Source organism: Pleurodeles waltl, chromosome 6, assembly GCF_031143425.1.
Source record: "Pleurodeles waltl isolate 20211129_DDA chromosome 6, aPleWal1.hap1.20221129, whole genome shotgun sequence".
Lineage (NCBI taxonomy): Eukaryota > Metazoa > Chordata > Amphibia > Caudata > Salamandridae > Pleurodeles > Pleurodeles waltl.
In genome coordinates this window covers 487,411,804-487,432,641 of record NC_090445.1, presented here as the reverse complement: position 1 = coordinate 487,432,641, position 20,838 = coordinate 487,411,804, and the positions used below count along the sequence as shown (strand labels likewise).

At 40.7% G+C, this 20,838-nt stretch overlaps 1 protein-coding gene across 1 annotated transcript in view; it reads right to left on the bottom strand.

The window, feature by feature from the left end:
* Positions 1-20,838, bottom strand: part of CAMK1G (calcium/calmodulin dependent protein kinase IG) — a 192,726-nt gene that overhangs the window by 10,084 nt on the left and 161,804 nt on the right. The window contains exons 9-11 of the mRNA XM_069238626.1: positions 19,820-19,898; positions 9,299-9,386; positions 3,642-4,594 (exon numbers count right to left, since the gene is read on the bottom strand). Coding sequence (XP_069094727.1) covers positions 3,642-4,594; positions 9,299-9,386; positions 19,820-19,898 — 1,120 coding nt within the window. The remainder of the gene's footprint in view (positions 1-3,641; positions 4,595-9,298; positions 9,387-19,819; positions 19,899-20,838) is intronic.

The following is a 20,838-nucleotide window of genomic DNA, read 5'->3' as shown; positions in this document are numbered from 1 at the left end:
CTAGATCACTATTTGAGGATATAGATGATGGTGAAAGAAAGGAGGTGTTTAATGTGATGGATGCAGAATTTTATACATGTATGTTGGGTTGTGCTATGGATAACAAAGGGAGGGATTGTCAGAATAATGTGATTTGCACACTCTATTGCATAATTGATGTAACATACAACAGCCATAGTTTCCTAACAATGCTGAAAACTGTTAATTGGTAGTCACCACATCGTAGCCAAAATAAGGAGCATTCTTGACATCTGAAAGCGTCATTTTCAAAAACCTGAAGCAGTTTTAGAAACTATGGTGCGTATTCACGAATTGCATTTTGTAGTATGTTTATTAGTACTATAGTAGCACTACTAAAGTACTACAAAATGTTATTCACCAACGTACAAGTATAAATCTTCTCTGCCACCTCTCTTATCTTTTCTGTGGGTAGATCCTCTGACATGTAAGTTTAATAGATAGTAGTAAATGTGGGAGGGACCAGGGAGAGTGGCTGGAAAAAGGGATATACTTATTAATAAATGGGAGGGGTTAAGGAAGGATGAAGGAGTGGTTTATGGAAGGTTAGGGAGATGTTTATTGAGGGGCACTCACCCACCTACAAAAGAGTAAGGCCATTGCTATTCATAAACTGCACTTCTAAGGTAACTGCAGGAAAAAGACAACCAAAAAAGCAGTAAATTACTCTAGCGCAGATCTGGAGTACGTTCAGTACCACACATGGCAAATCACTGGTACTACAACACCCTTTCATATGAATTAATGGATGTAGAGACTTAAAAACATAATAATGTTACAATAAATCAAATTACTTAAAACAATTAAAATATATTTAAGTATAATTTAATGTTAACAGAAATCTAAAAAAATATTTATTGATGATTGTGAAATATTTTAACAACCCTTTTTAATTTATGAATTATTATAACATTCATGTTTATTAAAATAAAATGAAATTACTTTAAATAAGTCTATGCTAGGGCTGGGCGGAGTTTGCGGAGTTGATTAAAAACTCAGTGGAATTCCGTGGAGGTGGAGTTCTGTGACCTGGTTAGCCAGGCCCGACCCTGCTTAGCGGAGAGGGCCGTAGGCAGAGAAGGCTGCCATTTTAGGCCTCTTGTGCACCTGCCTGCCCCAGGTGCACTGCACACGGGCAGGCCGGTGCAAAAGAGGCTTGAAATGGCAGCTTTCTCTTGCTGCCTATAACCCTGGCCAGCATAAGCTGGCAGGCCTCTTGTGCGCCAGCCTGCCCCAGATGTACTGCACACAGGACAGGCCGGTGCAAAAAAGACCTGCAAAGGCCCTGGCCTGAATTCAGGGCGGGGCCTTAGGCAGTGAAAGCTCCCGTTCCAGTCCTTGTTTGTGCACCCATGTGCACAAACAAGGAAAAAGAAAAGAGACAAGGACTTACCTCGGTCCTCCAAGGGGTCCTCTCCTCGACTTCCTCTACAGCAGCCTGGCTCCCTACCTCCCTCTGCCCCCTCCTCCCACACTGCTGGCAGAGGGACTGCTGGCCCTATATCCATCACTGGTGCACACTGCAGCACAGTTATGGGCTGCACAGCGCAAGCGCAGACTGTTTGCACTTGCACCGTGTAGCCCATAACTGGGCTGCAGTGCGCACCAGGTGAGCTCTGCTCTGATGGTGGGGCTAGCAGAGTTTTTGAATGAACCCCGCTCTCCAAGCGGAGTGCGGTGTGCTCGAAACTCCATTAGCTCCACCAGCGGAGCGGCGCTCCCCACCCACCCCTAGTGTATGCATTACTTTTAAAAATTATTAATCCATAAGAATAAATGTAATGTTTCTACTTTAAATCAGAGCTTACTTCTTTATTTAAACTATAGAAAAATATTTTTATTCAATTATTAAATTATTTAAATATTTGAATGAAAATGTTGTAGTTAGTGCCTTTTGATTTTGATCTACAATTAAAATAGACATATACAATTGTTTTACATATTTATTTTGAGCTCAATAAACATTTTTACTTTTCCTCATTTTTTTCAATAGGGAGACTCCACAGTGAGGGTGGGGAGGTCCCTATAGCAAAGTATAGCAACAATGTTAAAAAGATAATTAAACTCTATAATAAATTAGTAAAAATGTATTCATATTAAATGGTAATTAAATTAATGGTATATATTTAATTCTAAATGTAACACAAACTGATACAGCATAATGAACTTAACTTTGATTTAAAAGTTACATTATTTTAAATATATTAAATTAACCATTATTTTTCTGAAGTTAATTAAAACCTTTTAAAAACATTTTAGAATTTAACAATAAATGTTTTATTTTATACATTTAGATCATTTTATTGCATTTAATGTTATTTTCTACTGGGTTTTATTTCAAGCCCATGTCACCATTATTTTCCATGGGAGGGTGTTGCAGTACCAATGCTTGACCAAATGTGGTGCTGTAATTATTACGGTTTCTTTTTTTAACAGGAGTAACATACACTAATAAGTTTTACTGTGCCCCTTTTTCTGGGGAGTGGAGACTGGAAGTCTACATATTTGAGTAACTTTACATTTGGATTGTGTGAATAGCCACAAGTATTAAAGTTACTCAAAATTGTAGGAGTAAATTACATTTGTAACTTACTCACTAGTGTAATTTACTGTCATGAACAGCCCTGAAAATGTGCACATTGAGACTTGAGAAGGCCGTTTGCTTGTGGATTCTCTGCCTCCGATAAGCTCATCCAAGATCTTTTTTGATAGATTCTGAAACATATGTGATTGTGATAGATTCTGGGAACTTAGAAACTACAGTATAAATCTGTGAGTTTCCTGGTCTTAGAAGCTCGACTCCCTAGCTGAATTTGGAGGCATCCCTGCTCCATTTCTCTGTTATTCGCAGCTGTTAATAAATGCGTTTGCACATTCAACCAAAAATGAATCCTTTTTTGATTTCTTTCATATAGTAAAGGGTTCTATATGAATTACAAGTGAGAACTATTCTGTCAAAATCATTCCATATTTAAAAATGGCCAATTCAACAATCAGTGTTTACAGGGGCGGCTCCTCCATGAGGGCAGAGGAGTGTTGCCCCTCCACCAGCAGTGGCAGCTGCAAAACCTTTACAAGGAAATGATAATAAACAGTGTTTATTATTGTTTCCTTGTGAAGGGGTGCGGCCACACAGTGATGAGTGTGAGGGGAGTGCTCAGAGCGCATGTGTGTTTGGCTGTCCACTGCGGGACGGCCAAACACACATACGCACAGCAACACAGTTGCTGGGCTGGAGAGAGCCTGCACAGGATCCCAGTCTGCCTGGGAGTGTCCTGGCTGGCTGCTCCCAGCCAATCCTGATGCTGCTTTCAGCAGTGTCAGGATTGGCCGCAGGGCAGGCTGGGAGCCTGGGCCTGCAGCACGAGGAGACGGCGGAGCGGCGGGAGAGAACGGTGTTCAGTTACGTTTTTTTTTTTTTTAAATGTATTAATATTTTCTCCCCCCTGCTACACCCTTACTCGCGCTGCCCCACCCCCTTTATCACCCACAAACCGCGACTGAGTGTTTATGTACGACTGCAATAAAAGATTGTTCAAGGAAAAACTTGTGATTTGTTGTAGTTATCCCAGAGGTTTTGAGTAAATAATGAAAAAAGTCTGAGATTAAAATTGTCTACATACTGTTTTTTGTTGATCTTCTTAAGAAGGCCAGAGTCGGAACAGGATGTGTGCTTCCCCTTCTGGGTTGACCTCCCTGGAGAGCTGCAGTTGCAAAAATCCTCATGAGCCGTGCCTTGGTTGGCAGAAGAGTGGATCCCTCCATTGGTTTGTGCATCCTTACTACAGTGATTCCTAGTCTTTGCCACCTCTATATCAGTGCTGGGGGCTTCGTCATGGTTGCTGTTTTTTTGCTCATAGTTCATGTGAGCAGGACTGTTCTTAACATAGTTTCTTTGTGTGTGTACATTACGATCTGGGCTATTTGAAGCACTGTTGTTTTGCGCAGGGCCATTTTGGCAATAGTCACTTTGGGCTGGAATCACCTGAGCAGATCCAGCTTGACCAGGCTTGTTTTGAGAACTGCTCTTGGGGACACCATCATTTGCAGGAATGCTCTTTAGACAAGGGCTGGTTTGACCAGTGTTTGGTTGAAAGGGGGCAGTTTGTGGAACATTCCTTTGAAGTGCTGTGGCTTTACACACATCTTTTTGGATGGGGCTGGTTGAAGCAGCACTGTTTTGTACATTGTTGTCATAAGCAGTATTTATTTGGACAGAGTTGGTTTGATCAGAACTCTTTGATGAGCTTCTTTGCCCAGCACTGATTGGTGGAAGTTCCTTCTGAAAGCAGACCTCTTGGGCAGCTTCTTTTTGCATAGAAAATGGTCCTGCTGTTGTCTTTGGAAGTGTTGCTTGCGTAGGCAAGACAGAGGCTGTTCCTGGGCTCAACTTGTTTTTTTCCTGACCAGATTTGTCTTCAGTAGTGGTATCTGGAGTATTGGGCCTTGTTGCTTCTGACACCTTGATTGTAGGGAACCCATTCTTCACCTCCACAATAGGTGCTAGACCATTATTGGCACTGTTCATGTGGAGCTTTTTCATATGGTACACTACTGTTGCAGCATTGAACGCTTGCTGTGAATGGAATAGAATAATATTAGTAAGAGTTGCACAGCACCTGATCACCCACTGTTTCATTCAGATAACCAGGGCCAGATGTACTAACTTGCAATTGTGGATTTTGTAAAAAGCAACTACATAGAAATCTCTATTTAGGAAATGCAAAATGCTGTGTACAAAGATACCGATTTCCCAATAGTCCTACAAAGTAGGAATCGCTATTAGGAAATCACAAATAAGAAATCCCACGCAAATTGAGACAATGGGCCGGTTTTGCATTTCCCAAATAGCAATTTCCTATTGGGAAATGCAAAACCAAGGATGGCTATGGGCAAAAAGCCCCCCTTGGTGCACCCCAAAAATGTTAGTGCACTCGTAGAGCACACATATACCCAAGGGGCATGTGTGTGCTGTGTTGCACTTTAAAAAAACATCTTGGAGTGCCTTTTTTTAATTGCACATGGTTACCATCAACTTGAAGTTGGTAGTAATTGTGATTCTGTCCGTTAAGAAATGCAAAAGGCCTTAGTACATCTGGCCCTATGTGAATTAAAATATATGTGCATTTCAAAAAACACCTGCCTGATGCATAAACCCCTCTTGTTAAACTGCATAAAGAGCTCAATTTACCGCCATATGACAAAATTCAGGGTGCGCTAATTTGCTCCTTTTTGGGGGAGAAACCCACTCCTGACTGTTAGCAGCAGAAATCAATGGTATATTTTGATCATACAGACAGAACACTGACCGAAACAACATCAAAGGGGGGAAAGTGGGCCATGTGTGCCTTACTTCATATGGGACTAAGTAGCACTTATATAGCAATGTCCGAGAAGGTTAAGGAATCAGTCCTCTGTGCGCCATTCTCAATAATTACTTTCTGCTTTCCTTCTCCTCTTCCTTCATGCCCCCCTGATGCCTTACTTCATCTCGCCCTGCCTCTCACACCCTCTTTCCTTTTTTCTCTGCTCCCCTCTACTTGTCTTCCTTCTTTCTTTGCTCTCTTCCAACGTGCCAGTCTTCTTACATTGTCCTCCTACCTCTTCCCTCCTCCCTTTTTGTTCATCCCTCCCTCTTGATCTCTCTTAAAATCTCCCTTCTTTGGCACCTCCAACTCTTCTTCCTCGTGTCACTTTCTAGGCTCTTTCTAGGATCCTCTTTCTCTACCCATCTCTCACAAAAGTCTACTCACTGCACGTGACGTGTATAATTAAGACAGAGTTGAAGGGGCAGCTTCCCTGTGAAGTTGTAGCAGTTCACTGTGTACCTAGTAGCAGCGATGCTAATAAATAAATAAATAAAAGCAGTTTAGCCAGGTTTGCACAGAAGATTAAAGATTAGGTGGTACAGTCCAGTGACCGATAATGGTAAGCGATCACCTGACGTCTTGTAGTAGTATTTCAGTACTATCGCAAACAAACACCAGCAGAAGCAAACCTGCATTGCTAGTTTCATAACGTGGAAAGGACGTGGCCAGAGTTAATACTATAATAGTTTAGAAAAACAATTACCTGTGGTATCAAGCAAGCGTGTTGCACTATACTCAAGTATTGCTTCCACTCAGATACTGTTAGATACATTTTTGATGAACTATCTAAATCTGGCATGTTACTCCTCCTTCTTTCCCAAATCAGAATGGTTTCTACCCATTACCCGGGTCTTTCTGGATGGAGACCCTGTTGTAATTCTGACACAGGAGGTTGAAACTTTCATAAATGAACACCGACCTATTTTAGAGATGACACAGTTGCATCTTTTCTTTTCTCATTGATTGACACATTACTGATGTTCATACAATGTAATAAAATCTCATAACTCGTGATCCTTTTAAAAGATATAAATCCCAGCAAATAAACACAACTGCAATTTAACAAGACTGGGTTTATCTGAGGAGATATACATATCTCAGTATTTTCAAGTATGACTAATATGCAATATTATATCCTCCTGAGCTGAAATCACTCTACTACCTCCTGGAGTCTCGACTATGAAATAGGTGGTGTGATTTTCAGTCCCAGGATCGCTATGTAACCAAATTGCGTGGAATTACATTTTAATACAAGTCATCTGCTCACATTTGGTGCAAAGTTAAAAGGTACTTAGAATGAGGCTAAACACTACCAATAAGAGTTTGAAACTGAAGCTAAAACAGTGGCCATTACACAGTGACTATTACCATGGTTGAGACAATGCTTAGGGGCAAATGTGTGATTTTTTTGGCGCAGGGCAGCACAGCAAGTCACTTTGCTTCACTGCCCTGCATCACAGGGAAAGGGCAGAAATGTGCCGTATTTATCCAGTACGGCAAATTCCTGCCTTTTCGCTTGTGCTGGCACCATTTACGCAGCCTAGCGCCAATTCAGGCACTCTGTAGGCACAATTGATTTTTTGCAGGAAGGTGCTCCTTCCTGCACAAAAACAATGTTGAGAGACCTTTTCCTTCTCCTCTGCATGCTGTAATACACAAAGAAAGAGAAATAAATGAGGAGGAATAAATATATTTCTCCTCGTTGCGCATCTCCATGGAAGGTTATCTTTTTGGTGCATTCCCTGGTTCACCAGACTTGGTAAATCTGATGTGTGGGAACATCCACACAACACCCATGGAACCCCCTTTCTGGAGCAGAGTAATGCCACAGAGCAATTTGCACTGCATTGCATTCCTCCTGCTTTTTGAAGCCATTTAAAGCTATGCAAAGTGGCGTTGAGTGGCTTCAAAAATCTAAATTAAAGTTTGCATCCCTCTTGCACTACGTTGCATGGTGCAAGAGCAACGCAAACCGGATCATAAATCTGGCCCTTAGTCTTTGCTCTACTCCCTATCAAATGTGGTTTCGCGGGAAAGTTACTGGCCTTGAATTCATCAGTCCTGCTTTGGAATTCTGGTTTGACTACGTTCTCAGATACTTTGATTTTGAGTAATCATGTTCTTCATATGCATTTATTCCTTAACTGCTGTTACCTGAGAACTTTGAAACAGGCTAAGAGCACAATAAAACATTATTTCAAGCTCTGTATTTGCTCTTACGTTATGATCACAGTAAATATGTGCATACATGGCAAACTTCCCACCCATCCTATAGTGGTACAGAATAGATTTCCAAAGGTCTTTAACATTTCTAGAGGTCACTTAGTTGTATATTGTTTTTCATAAACAGCATATTTGGTCAACTGCAGTTAGGACACTTGAAGGCCTATCTTAGAGTAGAACAGATTGTAGTACTCTTTTACGTACTCCTTCATGGCTTTGTGAAATTGCACCAAAACGTCAAAAAAATTTAATATTTTGGTTATATTCATACACAGTTAGTATCAATAGAAAGGACTGTGCCCTCATTGCACTTTCACTAATAGAGAGTTGGAAATTTCTGGGATAATTCACAAAGGTATGTAAATGTGCATAAAACAGTATTCCTGTAGTAATCTTTCCTATATTCATAAATGCTTTTATGACTCGACTAAGGTAATGGCTGTGGGTTTAGCACCACTTCCCTGTGGGTTCAGGGTCCCTTGACTACAGATTTTAACATTTCTCTGTATCAGACCCTCTAAAGGGAAATGGGTTGCTAAAACATCATCTGAAAGAAACATTATGGCCCTAATTATGACTTCGGCTGACGGAAAAGGCCGTCTGTCAAAGCCCAGCGGTCAGATTACCGCAAGTGCAGTCCCCTTCCCGGGGCCCCTATTACGAGTCTCCTGCTGGGTTAGCAGGCAGAAAAGTGGGAAACAGCCCACAACATTGTCACTGGCTCATTATAGGGCCGGCAGCAATGTTGCGGTGCATAGGATGCACCACCTGTAGCGCTTTTCACTGTGTGCAAAGCAGACAGTGAAAAGCGCAAAGGGGCTGGCCATGAGGGCCTCTGCACTTCTCATGCTCCCTGCCCCCATCTCTGCCAGCCTTTACATGGCGGTGCTACTGCCATGTCATCGCCGGCGGAGAAGGAACTTGTAATCCCCAAGGCAGCGCTGCTTGCAGCGCTTCCCTGGTGGATTAGGACTGCCAGCACCGCCAGCAACTCCAGTGGAGAAGTAGTGGTGATGCTGGCGGTCCAACCACGATGCAACTATAACGGTTGAAATGTGGCTGTCAGACTGCCAGGGTCGTAATGAGGCCCTATGTATTGTAGGTCCACCTCTCAACTTCCATGTCAGCAAATGCTGACCCTTCATGCTCTCCTTCTCATTCAGTGTCAGGACTAGGAAGTGGTTCTAGTCTGCTGGACACTTAATAGCAAGACCTTTATTTTACAGGCTCCTGCTTGATAACCTGCTCTGAGCGGGTGAATCTTTCTTGGTAAAGGGATTTACATGTCGATTAGCCTGCATCATCCAGTGAGGAGAAAAAGCAGGATATTTGGCATCATGCCAGTGTGTCATGAGCCCTAGAGCAAGGACAGAAATAGACTACCTGGCTGCTGGTTTAACTCTGAAATACAGCAATATTCAGGGTTCAGTGTGCCACTCCGGCCCCCGGGCCTTGTTGTCACTGCACCTGTTGCACCCATGGACGCTACGTCCCTGTATCGTCCACCAAAAAAAGTGAAAGAGACTCCTAATGTGGGACAATCCTGCAGAAGTGGATGTTTTGTCATCTTAGGCTCCACCGTACTACATCATATTCATTTTACGTTTTACCATGTCGCAGTCTAATTTGTGCTCCATTGGAAGGTTCTAAGAAGCCCCTTTAAACCGGCCCAAAAAAACACAACGTACCCTCCATTTGCGTCTTGCAAAGTTCTTCTTGATTTGTACACTGACAGATCTGTAGATGTCGCGATTTAGTGCAGTGTTTCCAGCAATCCTGAAGAAGTAAAAAAATAAAAATGCAATGAAAAGTTAATCTGGAGGCGGAAATTGATCTTCCACATTTATTCCATAACTGATATCCGGAGCAAAACTAATGTCACATAGCCATGCTAACACATTTGTCTCTATTCAAATGGCCATCTTTATGTTTGGTTGTAATGGTTAATTAGTTGGCAATAATGCCATATCTATTATCATTTAAAAAGACATAGAACGCAGTATTCTCATTGGCCCATCACGTTATAGCTTTATGATTTTATGTTATTTGTAAATGCACCTGGCCATCACAGGTAGCTCAAAGGCTAGATTACACAAATTGCTCCAGTGTAGGGTAAATTTGCTTCATTGGCAGGCACGTTTGGACTTAAAGCTGCTCTGACAGGTGGCTACGAAATGTTGTTTGACACTGGTCAGTTAAACCTAATGTTGTCTTCACATGTTAGTAGAGAACTGCACAACAGCAAAATTACCTGGCGCGGGTGCAAAAGTGCTGGGTATGGGTGCAATTTATGTAATCTGGACCCAAGTATGCTAAGCCCTCCTGTATAAGAGCATGCCTTGCATTGTCTAACTTCTTGTTGGGTAGTGTTTTGTATAATGAACTTGAATCAATTTCAAACATATGTCTTTTTATTACAATATTTAATGCTCATTCCATTCATACCTGGTGTATTCTACAATATAGGCAAAGTACTGTGGCTTCCTATCCAATCTTTTAATAGTAGTACAACACTGGATAACTATTTGACTTCTATTCCTATTTAGTTTTTTTTTTTAAACCTAGTACATGGAAGTACATCCTCATACTAACATATTTTAGCCAATTCAACTACTGATATAGTCACAGGGCCTTCTTCATATCCTTAGCTTTCTAATATATGAGCCGGATGATTTGTGATAGATGTGAATGGTTTTGATGAGGCCTACAATGGTCCTGGCCCTTTCTGCAGGGTCATCCCTAAAGTTTTTGTCTTCCTCCTCCTATTTTTTCTGACTTCATTTTAGTTTACTTTAGGACACTGTGCCCTTTACCACTGCTTACCAGTGCTAACGTGCTCTCTCCTTAAAATATGGTAGAATTGGCAGACACCCACCTGGCATATTTCATTTACTTGTAGGTCTCATGTAAAGTGCACTACATGTGCCCAAGGCCTATAAGCTAAATGGTACTAGTGGGTCTGCAGCACTGATTGTGCCACCCACTTAAGTAGCCCTTTGAACATGCCTCAGGCCTGCCACTGCAGAGCCTGCCTCTGTGTGCAGTTGTCAACTACCATGTAGACTGCAAAACAAACCTTTTGCCAGGTCCAAACCTTCCTTTTTAAAACATATAACACCTCTGTGCACAGCAAAGACTTTTTTAAAGTCTCCCCCACTTCAAAGGCACCACTGGGTATAAAACACAGACCCTACCACTTCAATACACTTCTGGACCTGTGGTTACTCCACCAGGAAGAAGGACTGCTGTGCTACTGAAGGACAACCTCTCTGCTTGACTGCTGCTCTGGATTAACTGCTTTCATGCTGTGCTAACTTGCTGCCTGGTGCCCTCCTTGCCTGGGTGAGAAGGATTGAACACATTTCACTGAAACCCAACACCCAGAGTAATTCCAAGGGCCACCTGACGGGTCTCCTGTTTTCTGAAGTATCAAGGTCATAAAAGACTTCCAACTCATCTGCTCCTGCACCTGGACTATGCCAGTTGTGAAGTTGTGAGTCTGCCCTGCCAAGTGGTGCCCATGCTGATCCAGAATGGTGAAATCTTTGAACCAGGTCTCTAGCGCTCATGTGAGTTTTCATCCCCAGGGCAGAATTAATGTCAGAGAGCACATTGTTAGGACCCAAGTAGGCTGTAACTCGGATTTTCTTGTCCTATCCTTAGAGTGACAAAGTATATTCTCCTAAGATTTATTGAGGGTGTCCTGGAAAATGCATCTTTTTATTTACACTCAAGCCATACTTCCCTGACTCTGTCCCTGTCTCTGTGTAAAAGATCTCAATGTGGTTATTGGGAAGAAAGTAGCTGACAGTGAGTGTTTTATTTATTTCAAATCTAACCTCCTTACTTTACGAAAGTCAAAGTGTCCAATAAAGGTGGGGTTTGCCTTGTTTTGTAGAAACGTTTTGTCCCCCACAACCTAAGACAGGTATAGGCTGAGAGAAGGTACACAGTACATGATGTTCAAGAGGCGGCAAAATGTTTGTAAGGGTTTGAATGGTGGAGTCTATGTCCCAAGCCCACTAATGAAGCCAAACGGGGAAAGTAGAGGGGACATTATTCGCTGGGCCCAGAGCTTTTTTCAGGACCTGCACTTATGCAGTAGCCATTATTTATACATTTAACCATAAACCTGCATTATTCATTAGCGATGAGACAGCTATCATGACATATCACTAGATGACATAGACACATGCTACCTCTGCCTTGTTATCTCTTAACCTAAAGGGCATATTTTTTATAAACGTTGAAAATGTCCTAGCCCTCAAAAGGTCCTCCTTTAAGTTGTTGACTCAGTCCCTGCAAACACTGACCTTACTGATTGAAGCAATTTATGGTTCATATTGTTGTTAAGAGTGCTATCTGTACTCAGGGGAGAGGAACGTTTATAGAAAGATAGGCTGACAAGAAGAGATGGTTGTAATATGAAGTTTGTGGATTTATAGCCGACAGGGGAGATGGAGTATTTAGTATTACAATTTGATGACAGAGGCAGCAAAACAGAATAGAGAGGATAAAGTGGCATGCTAATTGCTAGAGGGGGCGGGCCAAATACATCTATTCATGTCAGGGCTAGGGAAATACTGCACGAGCTGCACGCAGGAGTTCAAAACTAACACTCGTAATTGCAATTGTAAATTGCATTTATATAGCGCTTCCTACGATTACGAGGAGTTGAAACACTTTATTCCTAGTGCCATTTCTGCCTTTAGCATTAAATGTCAGCCAGATTCCTTCATGATTCCACACACTTTAAGCATGTCATTCTTCCTACTTTCTACTTCTTGATTCATGAGGGATCGGGGCCAAGATTATTCTGTATCCCCAGCGTGTGTTGCTTGTGCATACATTAGAAGCCGACACCAGCATGTGTGCCAGAAACAGAGCCGGGTGCCCACGCAAGACCATGAGGTAATGCGAGCAGTAAGGTTCTCTGCCAAAAATTACACAATCCCAGCGTTTAAACCATGATCTCAGTCAATACATCTGCCTCCCAAGAGAGCCTGCCAGAGGGGGCTATTCATAGCTCAGATGCAGAGAATATTTTGATGAAAAGAACGACTCTATATAACAAGGAATTATTGCATGGTTGCAATATGACCCAGCCGTTTTTGCACACAAGTTTTAATTTTCAAGGTTGGTATGAGGAATAACCAGTGCCAGTCGTTTTATCACTCTTTAAAACCACACAGTTTCGCTTTTACCAACTTGCTTTCTCGCCTTTCAAACACCTCCAGGTAATACAGAGGTAATAGCCATAGGCAAATAGCTCAAACAAGTTTCATTCAACTCAGAATCCGAAACCTAGCACAAGCATCATTTGTGACCAAGTCTGGAATCTATATTGGACATAGAATGTACACATAAGTAACAAATGTAGGAAAATATGGCCCAGTCTTCAGCCTTTAAGTTCTGTGCGAGTTAAATATGAGGAAGGCCTTTGCAAGGCCATTAGGGTGTCGTTCATCTTTCCAAAAGCAAGTAACATGTGTCAGGTTTTCTCATTTACTAGTACACACGAGGCATAATACATACCATGCGCCAGCCTCAGTCTTCTTGGGACGAGGTAAAACTATGCACAGTTAGTAACCATTTTGAGTAACATAAACTGTGGAACAGTCTCAGGTCTCGTAGGAACAACAGTTGTTTTCATGCATGCATTTACCATGCATGCCATTACCATGCATGTAATGACCTTTAAAATATGTTGTTATACATGGTAGGGTTTAGGTGTTTACCCTGCATGGTTTGAAGGTAACAACTTCTACTCTCTCACTCTCTCCCACAAAATATGCATACACACACATAAGTGTATGTGTTATTTATTTATCCATTTAAACACTTTCCCTAATCCGCTACCCTTAAAAACACCTTCCTTCCCTCTAATCTTGCATCTCTGAACCTTTATACCTTATTAATTCCCCATACACTTACCCTTTCCTAAACCTTTAAATCACTTAAACCATTTACTATCCTTTCCCATCCCTGAACCTTAAAAACCCCTTGCCATGCCATTCCCTTGTCCAGATGCGAACTCTAAAAAATACCATTACTACCGCTTACTGCCCCTACTCTTACCAATCAAGGGCCCCTAAACATCACTTACTATCCCTCCTCTAAGCCCTATAAAACCTTTACTACCCCATACTCTTACCTATTCCTGAACCTTAAGAAACTTACAATCCAGTACACTTTCTCTTCCCGGAACTCTATATATATTCCTTACTACCCCATACCATGTTCCATTCCTGAGCCATAAAAAGCTCTTGCTACCAGTACCTTTACCCATCCCTTAGCCCTAAAACAACCTTACTACCCCATACCCTTACCCATTCCTGAACCCATAAAACCCCTTACTACCTCTTACCAACCCAAAACCTTATCAATGTGTGATCCATAAAAAACCCTTATTACCCCATCACATTACCCATCCCTGAATCCTTAAAACCTCTTACACCACTTCCTTCCCCGTAATTTCCTTATTTAATATAATTATCCGCATGAAAAATCCCAGCATTGTAAAGTGCCAGAAAATGGCATGTGTGGGGTCTGGCCTGTATGGTAATGTCTGTTTGAATGCTAGGAGACGGTATGAAACACTTACAATACAAGTGTTACCATCAATACAAGTGTTACCATTCCTTATCTTTACAACACAGCCATTACCTCCTTGTCCATTCTTCCCTGATCCAGTCCTTACCGTGCCTGCAGATTATGTTCCCTAGCTAACCAGAAGAAGTTCCCCCAAAATGGCAATCACTACCAAGCAGCCAGTAGAAAACAGAGGAACTAGATCATCACTTCCTGTAATTTACCAATCAAATAGTAAGAGACACGCTCTGTTATAATTAATGCCAGAGAGGGATTGCAAGAGGAATGCATCAAACAAAACTTGGTCTCAGAGTAATGAAGATTATTGGTAAGTAACCAGATGATGATGCTACAAGGGGCTTTCCTCTTTTGAGAAGATGGAGGCAGGAGGAAAATCTACCCTGCAGAGCTACAAAATAGCAGTAAACATTCACTCACATCTACTTCGAACACCTCACAGGAAATACTGATTGTGCTCCTACACTGCAGCAGTATCCGCTTTTTCTGCGGGACTGCCCACATTTCAACCGACTCCATCTAAAATGGAACCACTAGAGTGCAACAACAAAATCATGTCCACTAAATAATTACCTTAAAGTGCAAGCTATACAGACAAGGTAAAACACAAGCTTTACGTTCAAGAATATTTTACACTGTAATCAGTGGTGGCTTGTGGAAGGGAAAGGGGTGGGGCAGCACGTTGTGGGGGAGAAATAAAATAATAATAATAAAAAGCTTGCCTTAATTCTGTGCTGAGCTGCGCAGCTCCGCTCCTGCATCCTCGATTGCAGGAACAGGCTCATAGCCTGCCCTGCTGCCAGCCTGAAGAGAGCCTACTGAGCATGTGTGTTTGGCCAGCCGGAGACGGCCAGCCAAACATACATGCACAATGAGGGGATTGCTGTGCACTCCCCCTCAGTGCTCATCACAGTCTGTGGCCCTGTCCCTTTTAATATAAAACGATAATAAACGTAGTGTATTATCTTTTTGTATTAAAAGGTTTGCAGCTGTGGCTGCTGGCAGGGGGATGACGCTCCTCCGCCCTAGCGCAGGAGCCACGCCTGATTGTAATGTGTTCCCAAAATGTGTTTGGGCACTTGAATGATTGACTTTAATGAGCCGACTATCAGTGGCACTTTCTTGACACTTTGTAGAAAGATGAAAAGAGAGCTTTTCAGAGATAATGATTAATTCTATTAGCTCATTTGGTTCCATTCCTTTTATCACATTTCAGTCTCTTTTAATACCGTCCCCTCTAGGATGAAGCAGTTCTCTGCAACTAGCTTTCTCACAGCTCAGCATTTTAGCAGCCTATTGACAATGTCCAGAACCTCTTTATTTTATTCAACTTTTAACTGTTCACCTTGTAGAAAGGAACTTGGTATAACACCTAAAAAGAAAATAAATCATAAATACAGAGCTGCCTGCAATGGTTAAGTGGATCTGCAAAGGAGTGTTGGCGGGGGAGGGGGATTATGAATTTCTATTGCAAGCTTGAGCATTTGAATAAATGACTAACTGAGCATTTGTTGATAGTTATCAAATCTTAGCTAAATCATTTGGAAGCCAATTTTCTTACAAAGCTAGGGCATTATAAATAAACAAGTGACTGCAATTTACGCCTAATTGCCTCTGTGAAAGGCCTCCGCATCTTCTCAGGGCTTCACTGGCACATGGAGAGTTGGCACGAAACTGTGAAGCTGCAACGTTTCCGGGATAAATGCACACTTAGTCCCAAAAAAGTGAAGCCAGTGACAGGAAAATTGTTGCAGTGTTCTAACGAGCTAGTTTGTTTCATATTTGCTCTGTAGCTGTTAGTGCTGCTCAAATGCTCCGGGTGATTTTAAATGCTATCAAATCGTGCATACAATTGATTTCTGAAGCACTGTTGTCGCCCCATCTTCTCAGAGATACTAGTTTTTTTTAAAATGTTCTTAGATTTGCTCTTTTTGACTTTGACAGAAGTAGTGACTTCATGCCAAGATAAGGACTCATGAACTTGCTCCTTTAAAGCTCCTGCCATGGCCCCAGAGCAGTAATCAAGACAGGGAGCTTAGTTAGAATCACCACTCCTAGGTACTAAACCATGCTGCATGTCACCGTGCCCCATGTCATATAGGAGTTGGATTTGATTCTGTATACAATTTGTATAAATATCTATATTACAAATTATCAATGTTTTTGGTTCACTTGTTTTTCTTTTTTTTTCTTTTTGGCGATTAGGCTTCTCTTTCCATATGTTATGTTTTTCAGGTTTATAGTGCGCATTATAACAACGTAGGATATCATGGCGCTGAGGAGCTGTGAGTTTAGGCACATAAAGGGCCTAGTAGGACTACTCAAAAAGCCAGGTCTTCAGCTTCTTGTGGAACTCAAGAAGTGAGGAGGAGGTTCTTATGTGTAGAGGCAGGTCGTTCTATACTTTAGGAGCGATGTAGGAGAAAATAAGGGGACTTGATCATTCCTCTTCTTCATGTTGCTTCATGCAGTTTTGCACTGTAGACGCCACTGCAGCCTGTGTGTGCATTTTTAAACTTTCATTTTAACCTGGTAAAATAAACTCTCTGCCAGGCTCATGCCTTCATTTTTATCACCTATAAGTCACACTTAGGGTAGGCCCTGAACAGCCTATATGCCAAGATGCAGTGAAATTAAAATGTTGGGCATGTACTTTTAAGTTTTTTACATGTCCTGGTAGTCAAAAAGACTTACATTTGTGTTTTTGCACTACTGCAAGCCCTACCTCTCCCATAGAATAACTTTGGATTACATTATTACATTTATTAAGTGATATAACGTTAAATTGGGAGCAGGTAGACAAATTGAGTTTGGTTTCTATAGAATTGTAATTAAAAGCCCTCTTTAATGGTCAAGTTGGACCTTAAATTACAATTCTGAAAATGCCACCTTTAGACACATGGAATTTCCTTATCTAAACCATTTGGTGTCTGCCGTTTGCATCCAGGGTCACATGACTAGGTGTAGTTGGCAGTTGGTCTTTGTGAAATTTCTTTAGTTGTGTCTGCACTTTAATACTGTTTGAAATGCTGCATAAATACTGTACATATTGCCTCTAGTTATGCCAGACTGCTATGTGCCAACCTCCCGGAGGGTTGAGCACACGTTAATTTGGAATCGCTTGTGACGAGACCCTGACAAGGATTGGGATTGCTGCTTGAGTAGAGTGTCATACCCCTAAACCAGTAACCCAATTTTTCACTCTTACAAACTCTAACACTTTCCTTATTGTTGTATTTTTGCAATGGGAACAATAAACCTGACCTCTTCCAAGACCAACACTTTCCCTACTGTTTGAGTTTGGAGAATGAATAGTAATTTTGACTTATCCAAAGTCAAGCACTTCACCACTGCCATTCAAGTTGAAGTGACAATAATAACTCTGACCCCTCCAAAGTCCAACAATTTCACTACTGTTTATCAGGTTGGAATGCAATAGTAAATCTGACACCTCTAAAGTCCTGCACTTACCCTTCTGTTGCTCAAGTTGGAATGGGAAGAGTAAATGTGATCTTCCAAAGTTCAGCACTCTCCCTACTGCTGCTTAGTTTCCAGTGACACTAATGAATTTGAGTCACCCCGTGTGTAATTATTATTTTTTACAATACTTTGTTTATTTGTTTTATTTTTTAACATATAGGGCCATATGTACGAACACTTTTTCCGATAGACACAGAATGGATAAAAACCTTTGCTACATCTGGCCCATAGTTCCTTGTGGTTTATTTTGACAGACATTTTATTTTTAATTTTATTTTTTTTCAGTATTTTTATTTTTTGAAGTAGTATTTTTTATGAAATTATTTTAAAAATGTAATACTATTGTTTATTTTATTATAACTTTTATCTTGTAGTTTTTTGATAATATTTTAAGTATTATTAGTATTTTGTATTTTATTATTCATGTTTACATATATTTTAAAGTATATACGTTTTATTCCTTAAATTTATATATCCATTTTCCATATTATAGTTATGCATCTATTAAATGTAATTTCATTTTAGGGTTAATATATTTTAAAGGCAATATAATGTTAAATGTTTAAAATTCAATATATTTCCCTATTTAATGAAATACTTTTTGTCCATTCTATTTTTGTAATCACTATTTTTTAACTTTACATCTAAATATGTACAGTTTATATTTGTGTCCTCATGTTTTTGGAAAAAATATTTATTTATTATTCAGTTTATAAATAAATGTGTCATTTCTGAGCAGGACCTAGTTTTGGCACCGTCAAGCTGGTCCCAGGCCTTGGGCGCCAAGATATAGAAGGCTGCACATGGAGTTAACCTCACCAGCTGTTCTCAATAATGTTTTCCCAGGCTGCCAATACAGTCCATCTTCTCCAAAATATCTATAAAATCTAATTGTTTTGTTTACGTTCTTTAGCCTTCCTCCAATTCCCTTTCTCCTACTCTCTTTACCCACCTCCGATGGGTCTAACCTCCAGATAGGAAATTAGTAGGTGATTTAGGTGAGGTGCAGAGGGTGGATGTGCATTCACAGCCCGATCACTGCTCTAATGTAATCTGCCAGAACCTGACCTGTGAGCTCAAAAGGACCCCACTAGAATGATTAATGGGAGACTTTGGAGATAAGATGGGGGAAGCGGGTCCACAAGTGTGCCAAATTTAGTTTCACCAAGGGGACTCTGTGATGAAAGGCCTGCCGTGTTTCTTGGACTTATAAGGTTTGAGTGGGAATGGACTCCTATTTAACACTACAACAGTGTTGTGTATAATAGGGTTTAGAGGCAGTGTTATAAATGACAGGGAGAAGAATGGCACCTAAACGCAGTATCATGGAAAATGGATTGAAAAGATGACATTATAATAAAATAGGAGATGTTGATATTTAACTTATGTGCTATATAAATTGGCTTCAGGTTTGCTAATACAATAGCAGAATATTTCATATTAACTCCATGACTGGGTGAGATGAGACTGTTTTAATACCTGGGTCCACGTATTTAATCTCACTGGTGTAAAAGATGGATTGTAAAACTCATGCTTTTTTAAGAAGGGGTTGGTATTTAACTGACTCTCTATTTAGGGTGTGAATTAGCACTGACGTTTTAAAAGAGCAGAGAGCATTATTTCACGGAAAGAACTAATACTGCTTATGCAAAAGGGACATCAGGTATTAGCATTTAATCATTTAATGCCAACGTAAGTAGTGGAGGGGGTTGCATATAAGTACCACAGACAGTGATGTACCAGCCAGAAGATGTATTTCCTAATCTCAGTTTCCCATATTGGGAACGTTGTTGTTGTTCCCTCATGTCTCTGTTTCAATTGATCTAAAAAATTGATAATTATTTTACCATCATCCTGAAAACAATTAAAACCTATTATTGTACTTGTATAAAAGGACTAGCCCTTTTTTGTTTGGGCGAGAACCTTTTAGATTTGGTAACTGAGTTTGTCATGCTCTGCTAAGCAAGTCTACTCAGTCACTCAAAAGCACCTACCACACAAACAGGAAAAACTCGCAGGGATCAGTACATACTGCTCTTTTGCCAGACTTTTGCAAGGGGACATCACAAGTGTCTGCGGCAAACATACATTTCAGGGTCAAGTTGCTTCTTTCCTCTTACCATGGATGATTCAGGGCCTTCTCACAGGTGAACCTCTTCTTTGGATCTTTTGCCAGAAGATTACTGATGAAGTCCTTCGCTGCAAACATAAATAAGGACAACAAATGTTAATGTTTATTGCTGCTAATGTTCTAACAGATACATATATGATTACAAACCAACATTTAGATGGGAAAATAACAAGCACTGGAAAAGTCAATAGGGCTGTATTGATCACAAGCAATTTGACTTTGTGAATGCTTGTTTTGTAGTGTTATGGTTTTTGCAACGTTTTAGTGTTGGAGAAGCTGTAAATCCAAAAAATACATTGGTTAAAAACAAAAACAAAAATATTTTTGGTCTCAAAATAACAAATAATGTTGACACTTCCAGTGAAGATAGCCAATCGCTGAAGTGGGCTGACTCACCGCCCATGCTGAATGCTGTAATGGGCAGAATGAAAATGTGAATGACCAATTGATAGAGGTCGCTGGCTGAAACCCATATGAGTATGTATATTATACACATAATTTTAGTAAAATCAAAATGATTTGCTCACGCCAGACCTATATTATATACTTGCATTCAATAATATCCCTATTTGGTGCATGCTTCTATGACCATTTTTGTTTAATTGGTTCATATAGTGATAATGGAAGGGAACATCATCCTAGGTCCTGTCAAGTTGAAATGGAATTCATAGTACAATCCAGTTCTGGTATTGCAGAGCTATGCAGACTGCTGTCTTCTGCCCTGAGCTGCTTGCCAGTGCTAGAGAACCTTCCTCAGCAGATGAGAAAGCTTGCTTTAGGTCCATGCCCATTCAAGCTGTGACATGCCTTTAAATGGCACTCGAGAAAAAGGGCGTTGCTGATTTCAGCAGCTCCTACCCAAATATGCAATTCACACTACCAACTAATTTTATGTTGTCATTCTTAAGTAACCTAGACTGAATATTAAATGGAGACTTATTGGGGGAGGGGAACATCTCCAACTTTTTCTACAACAACTCCATTTCTCTCTGTGCATAATTAGCCACA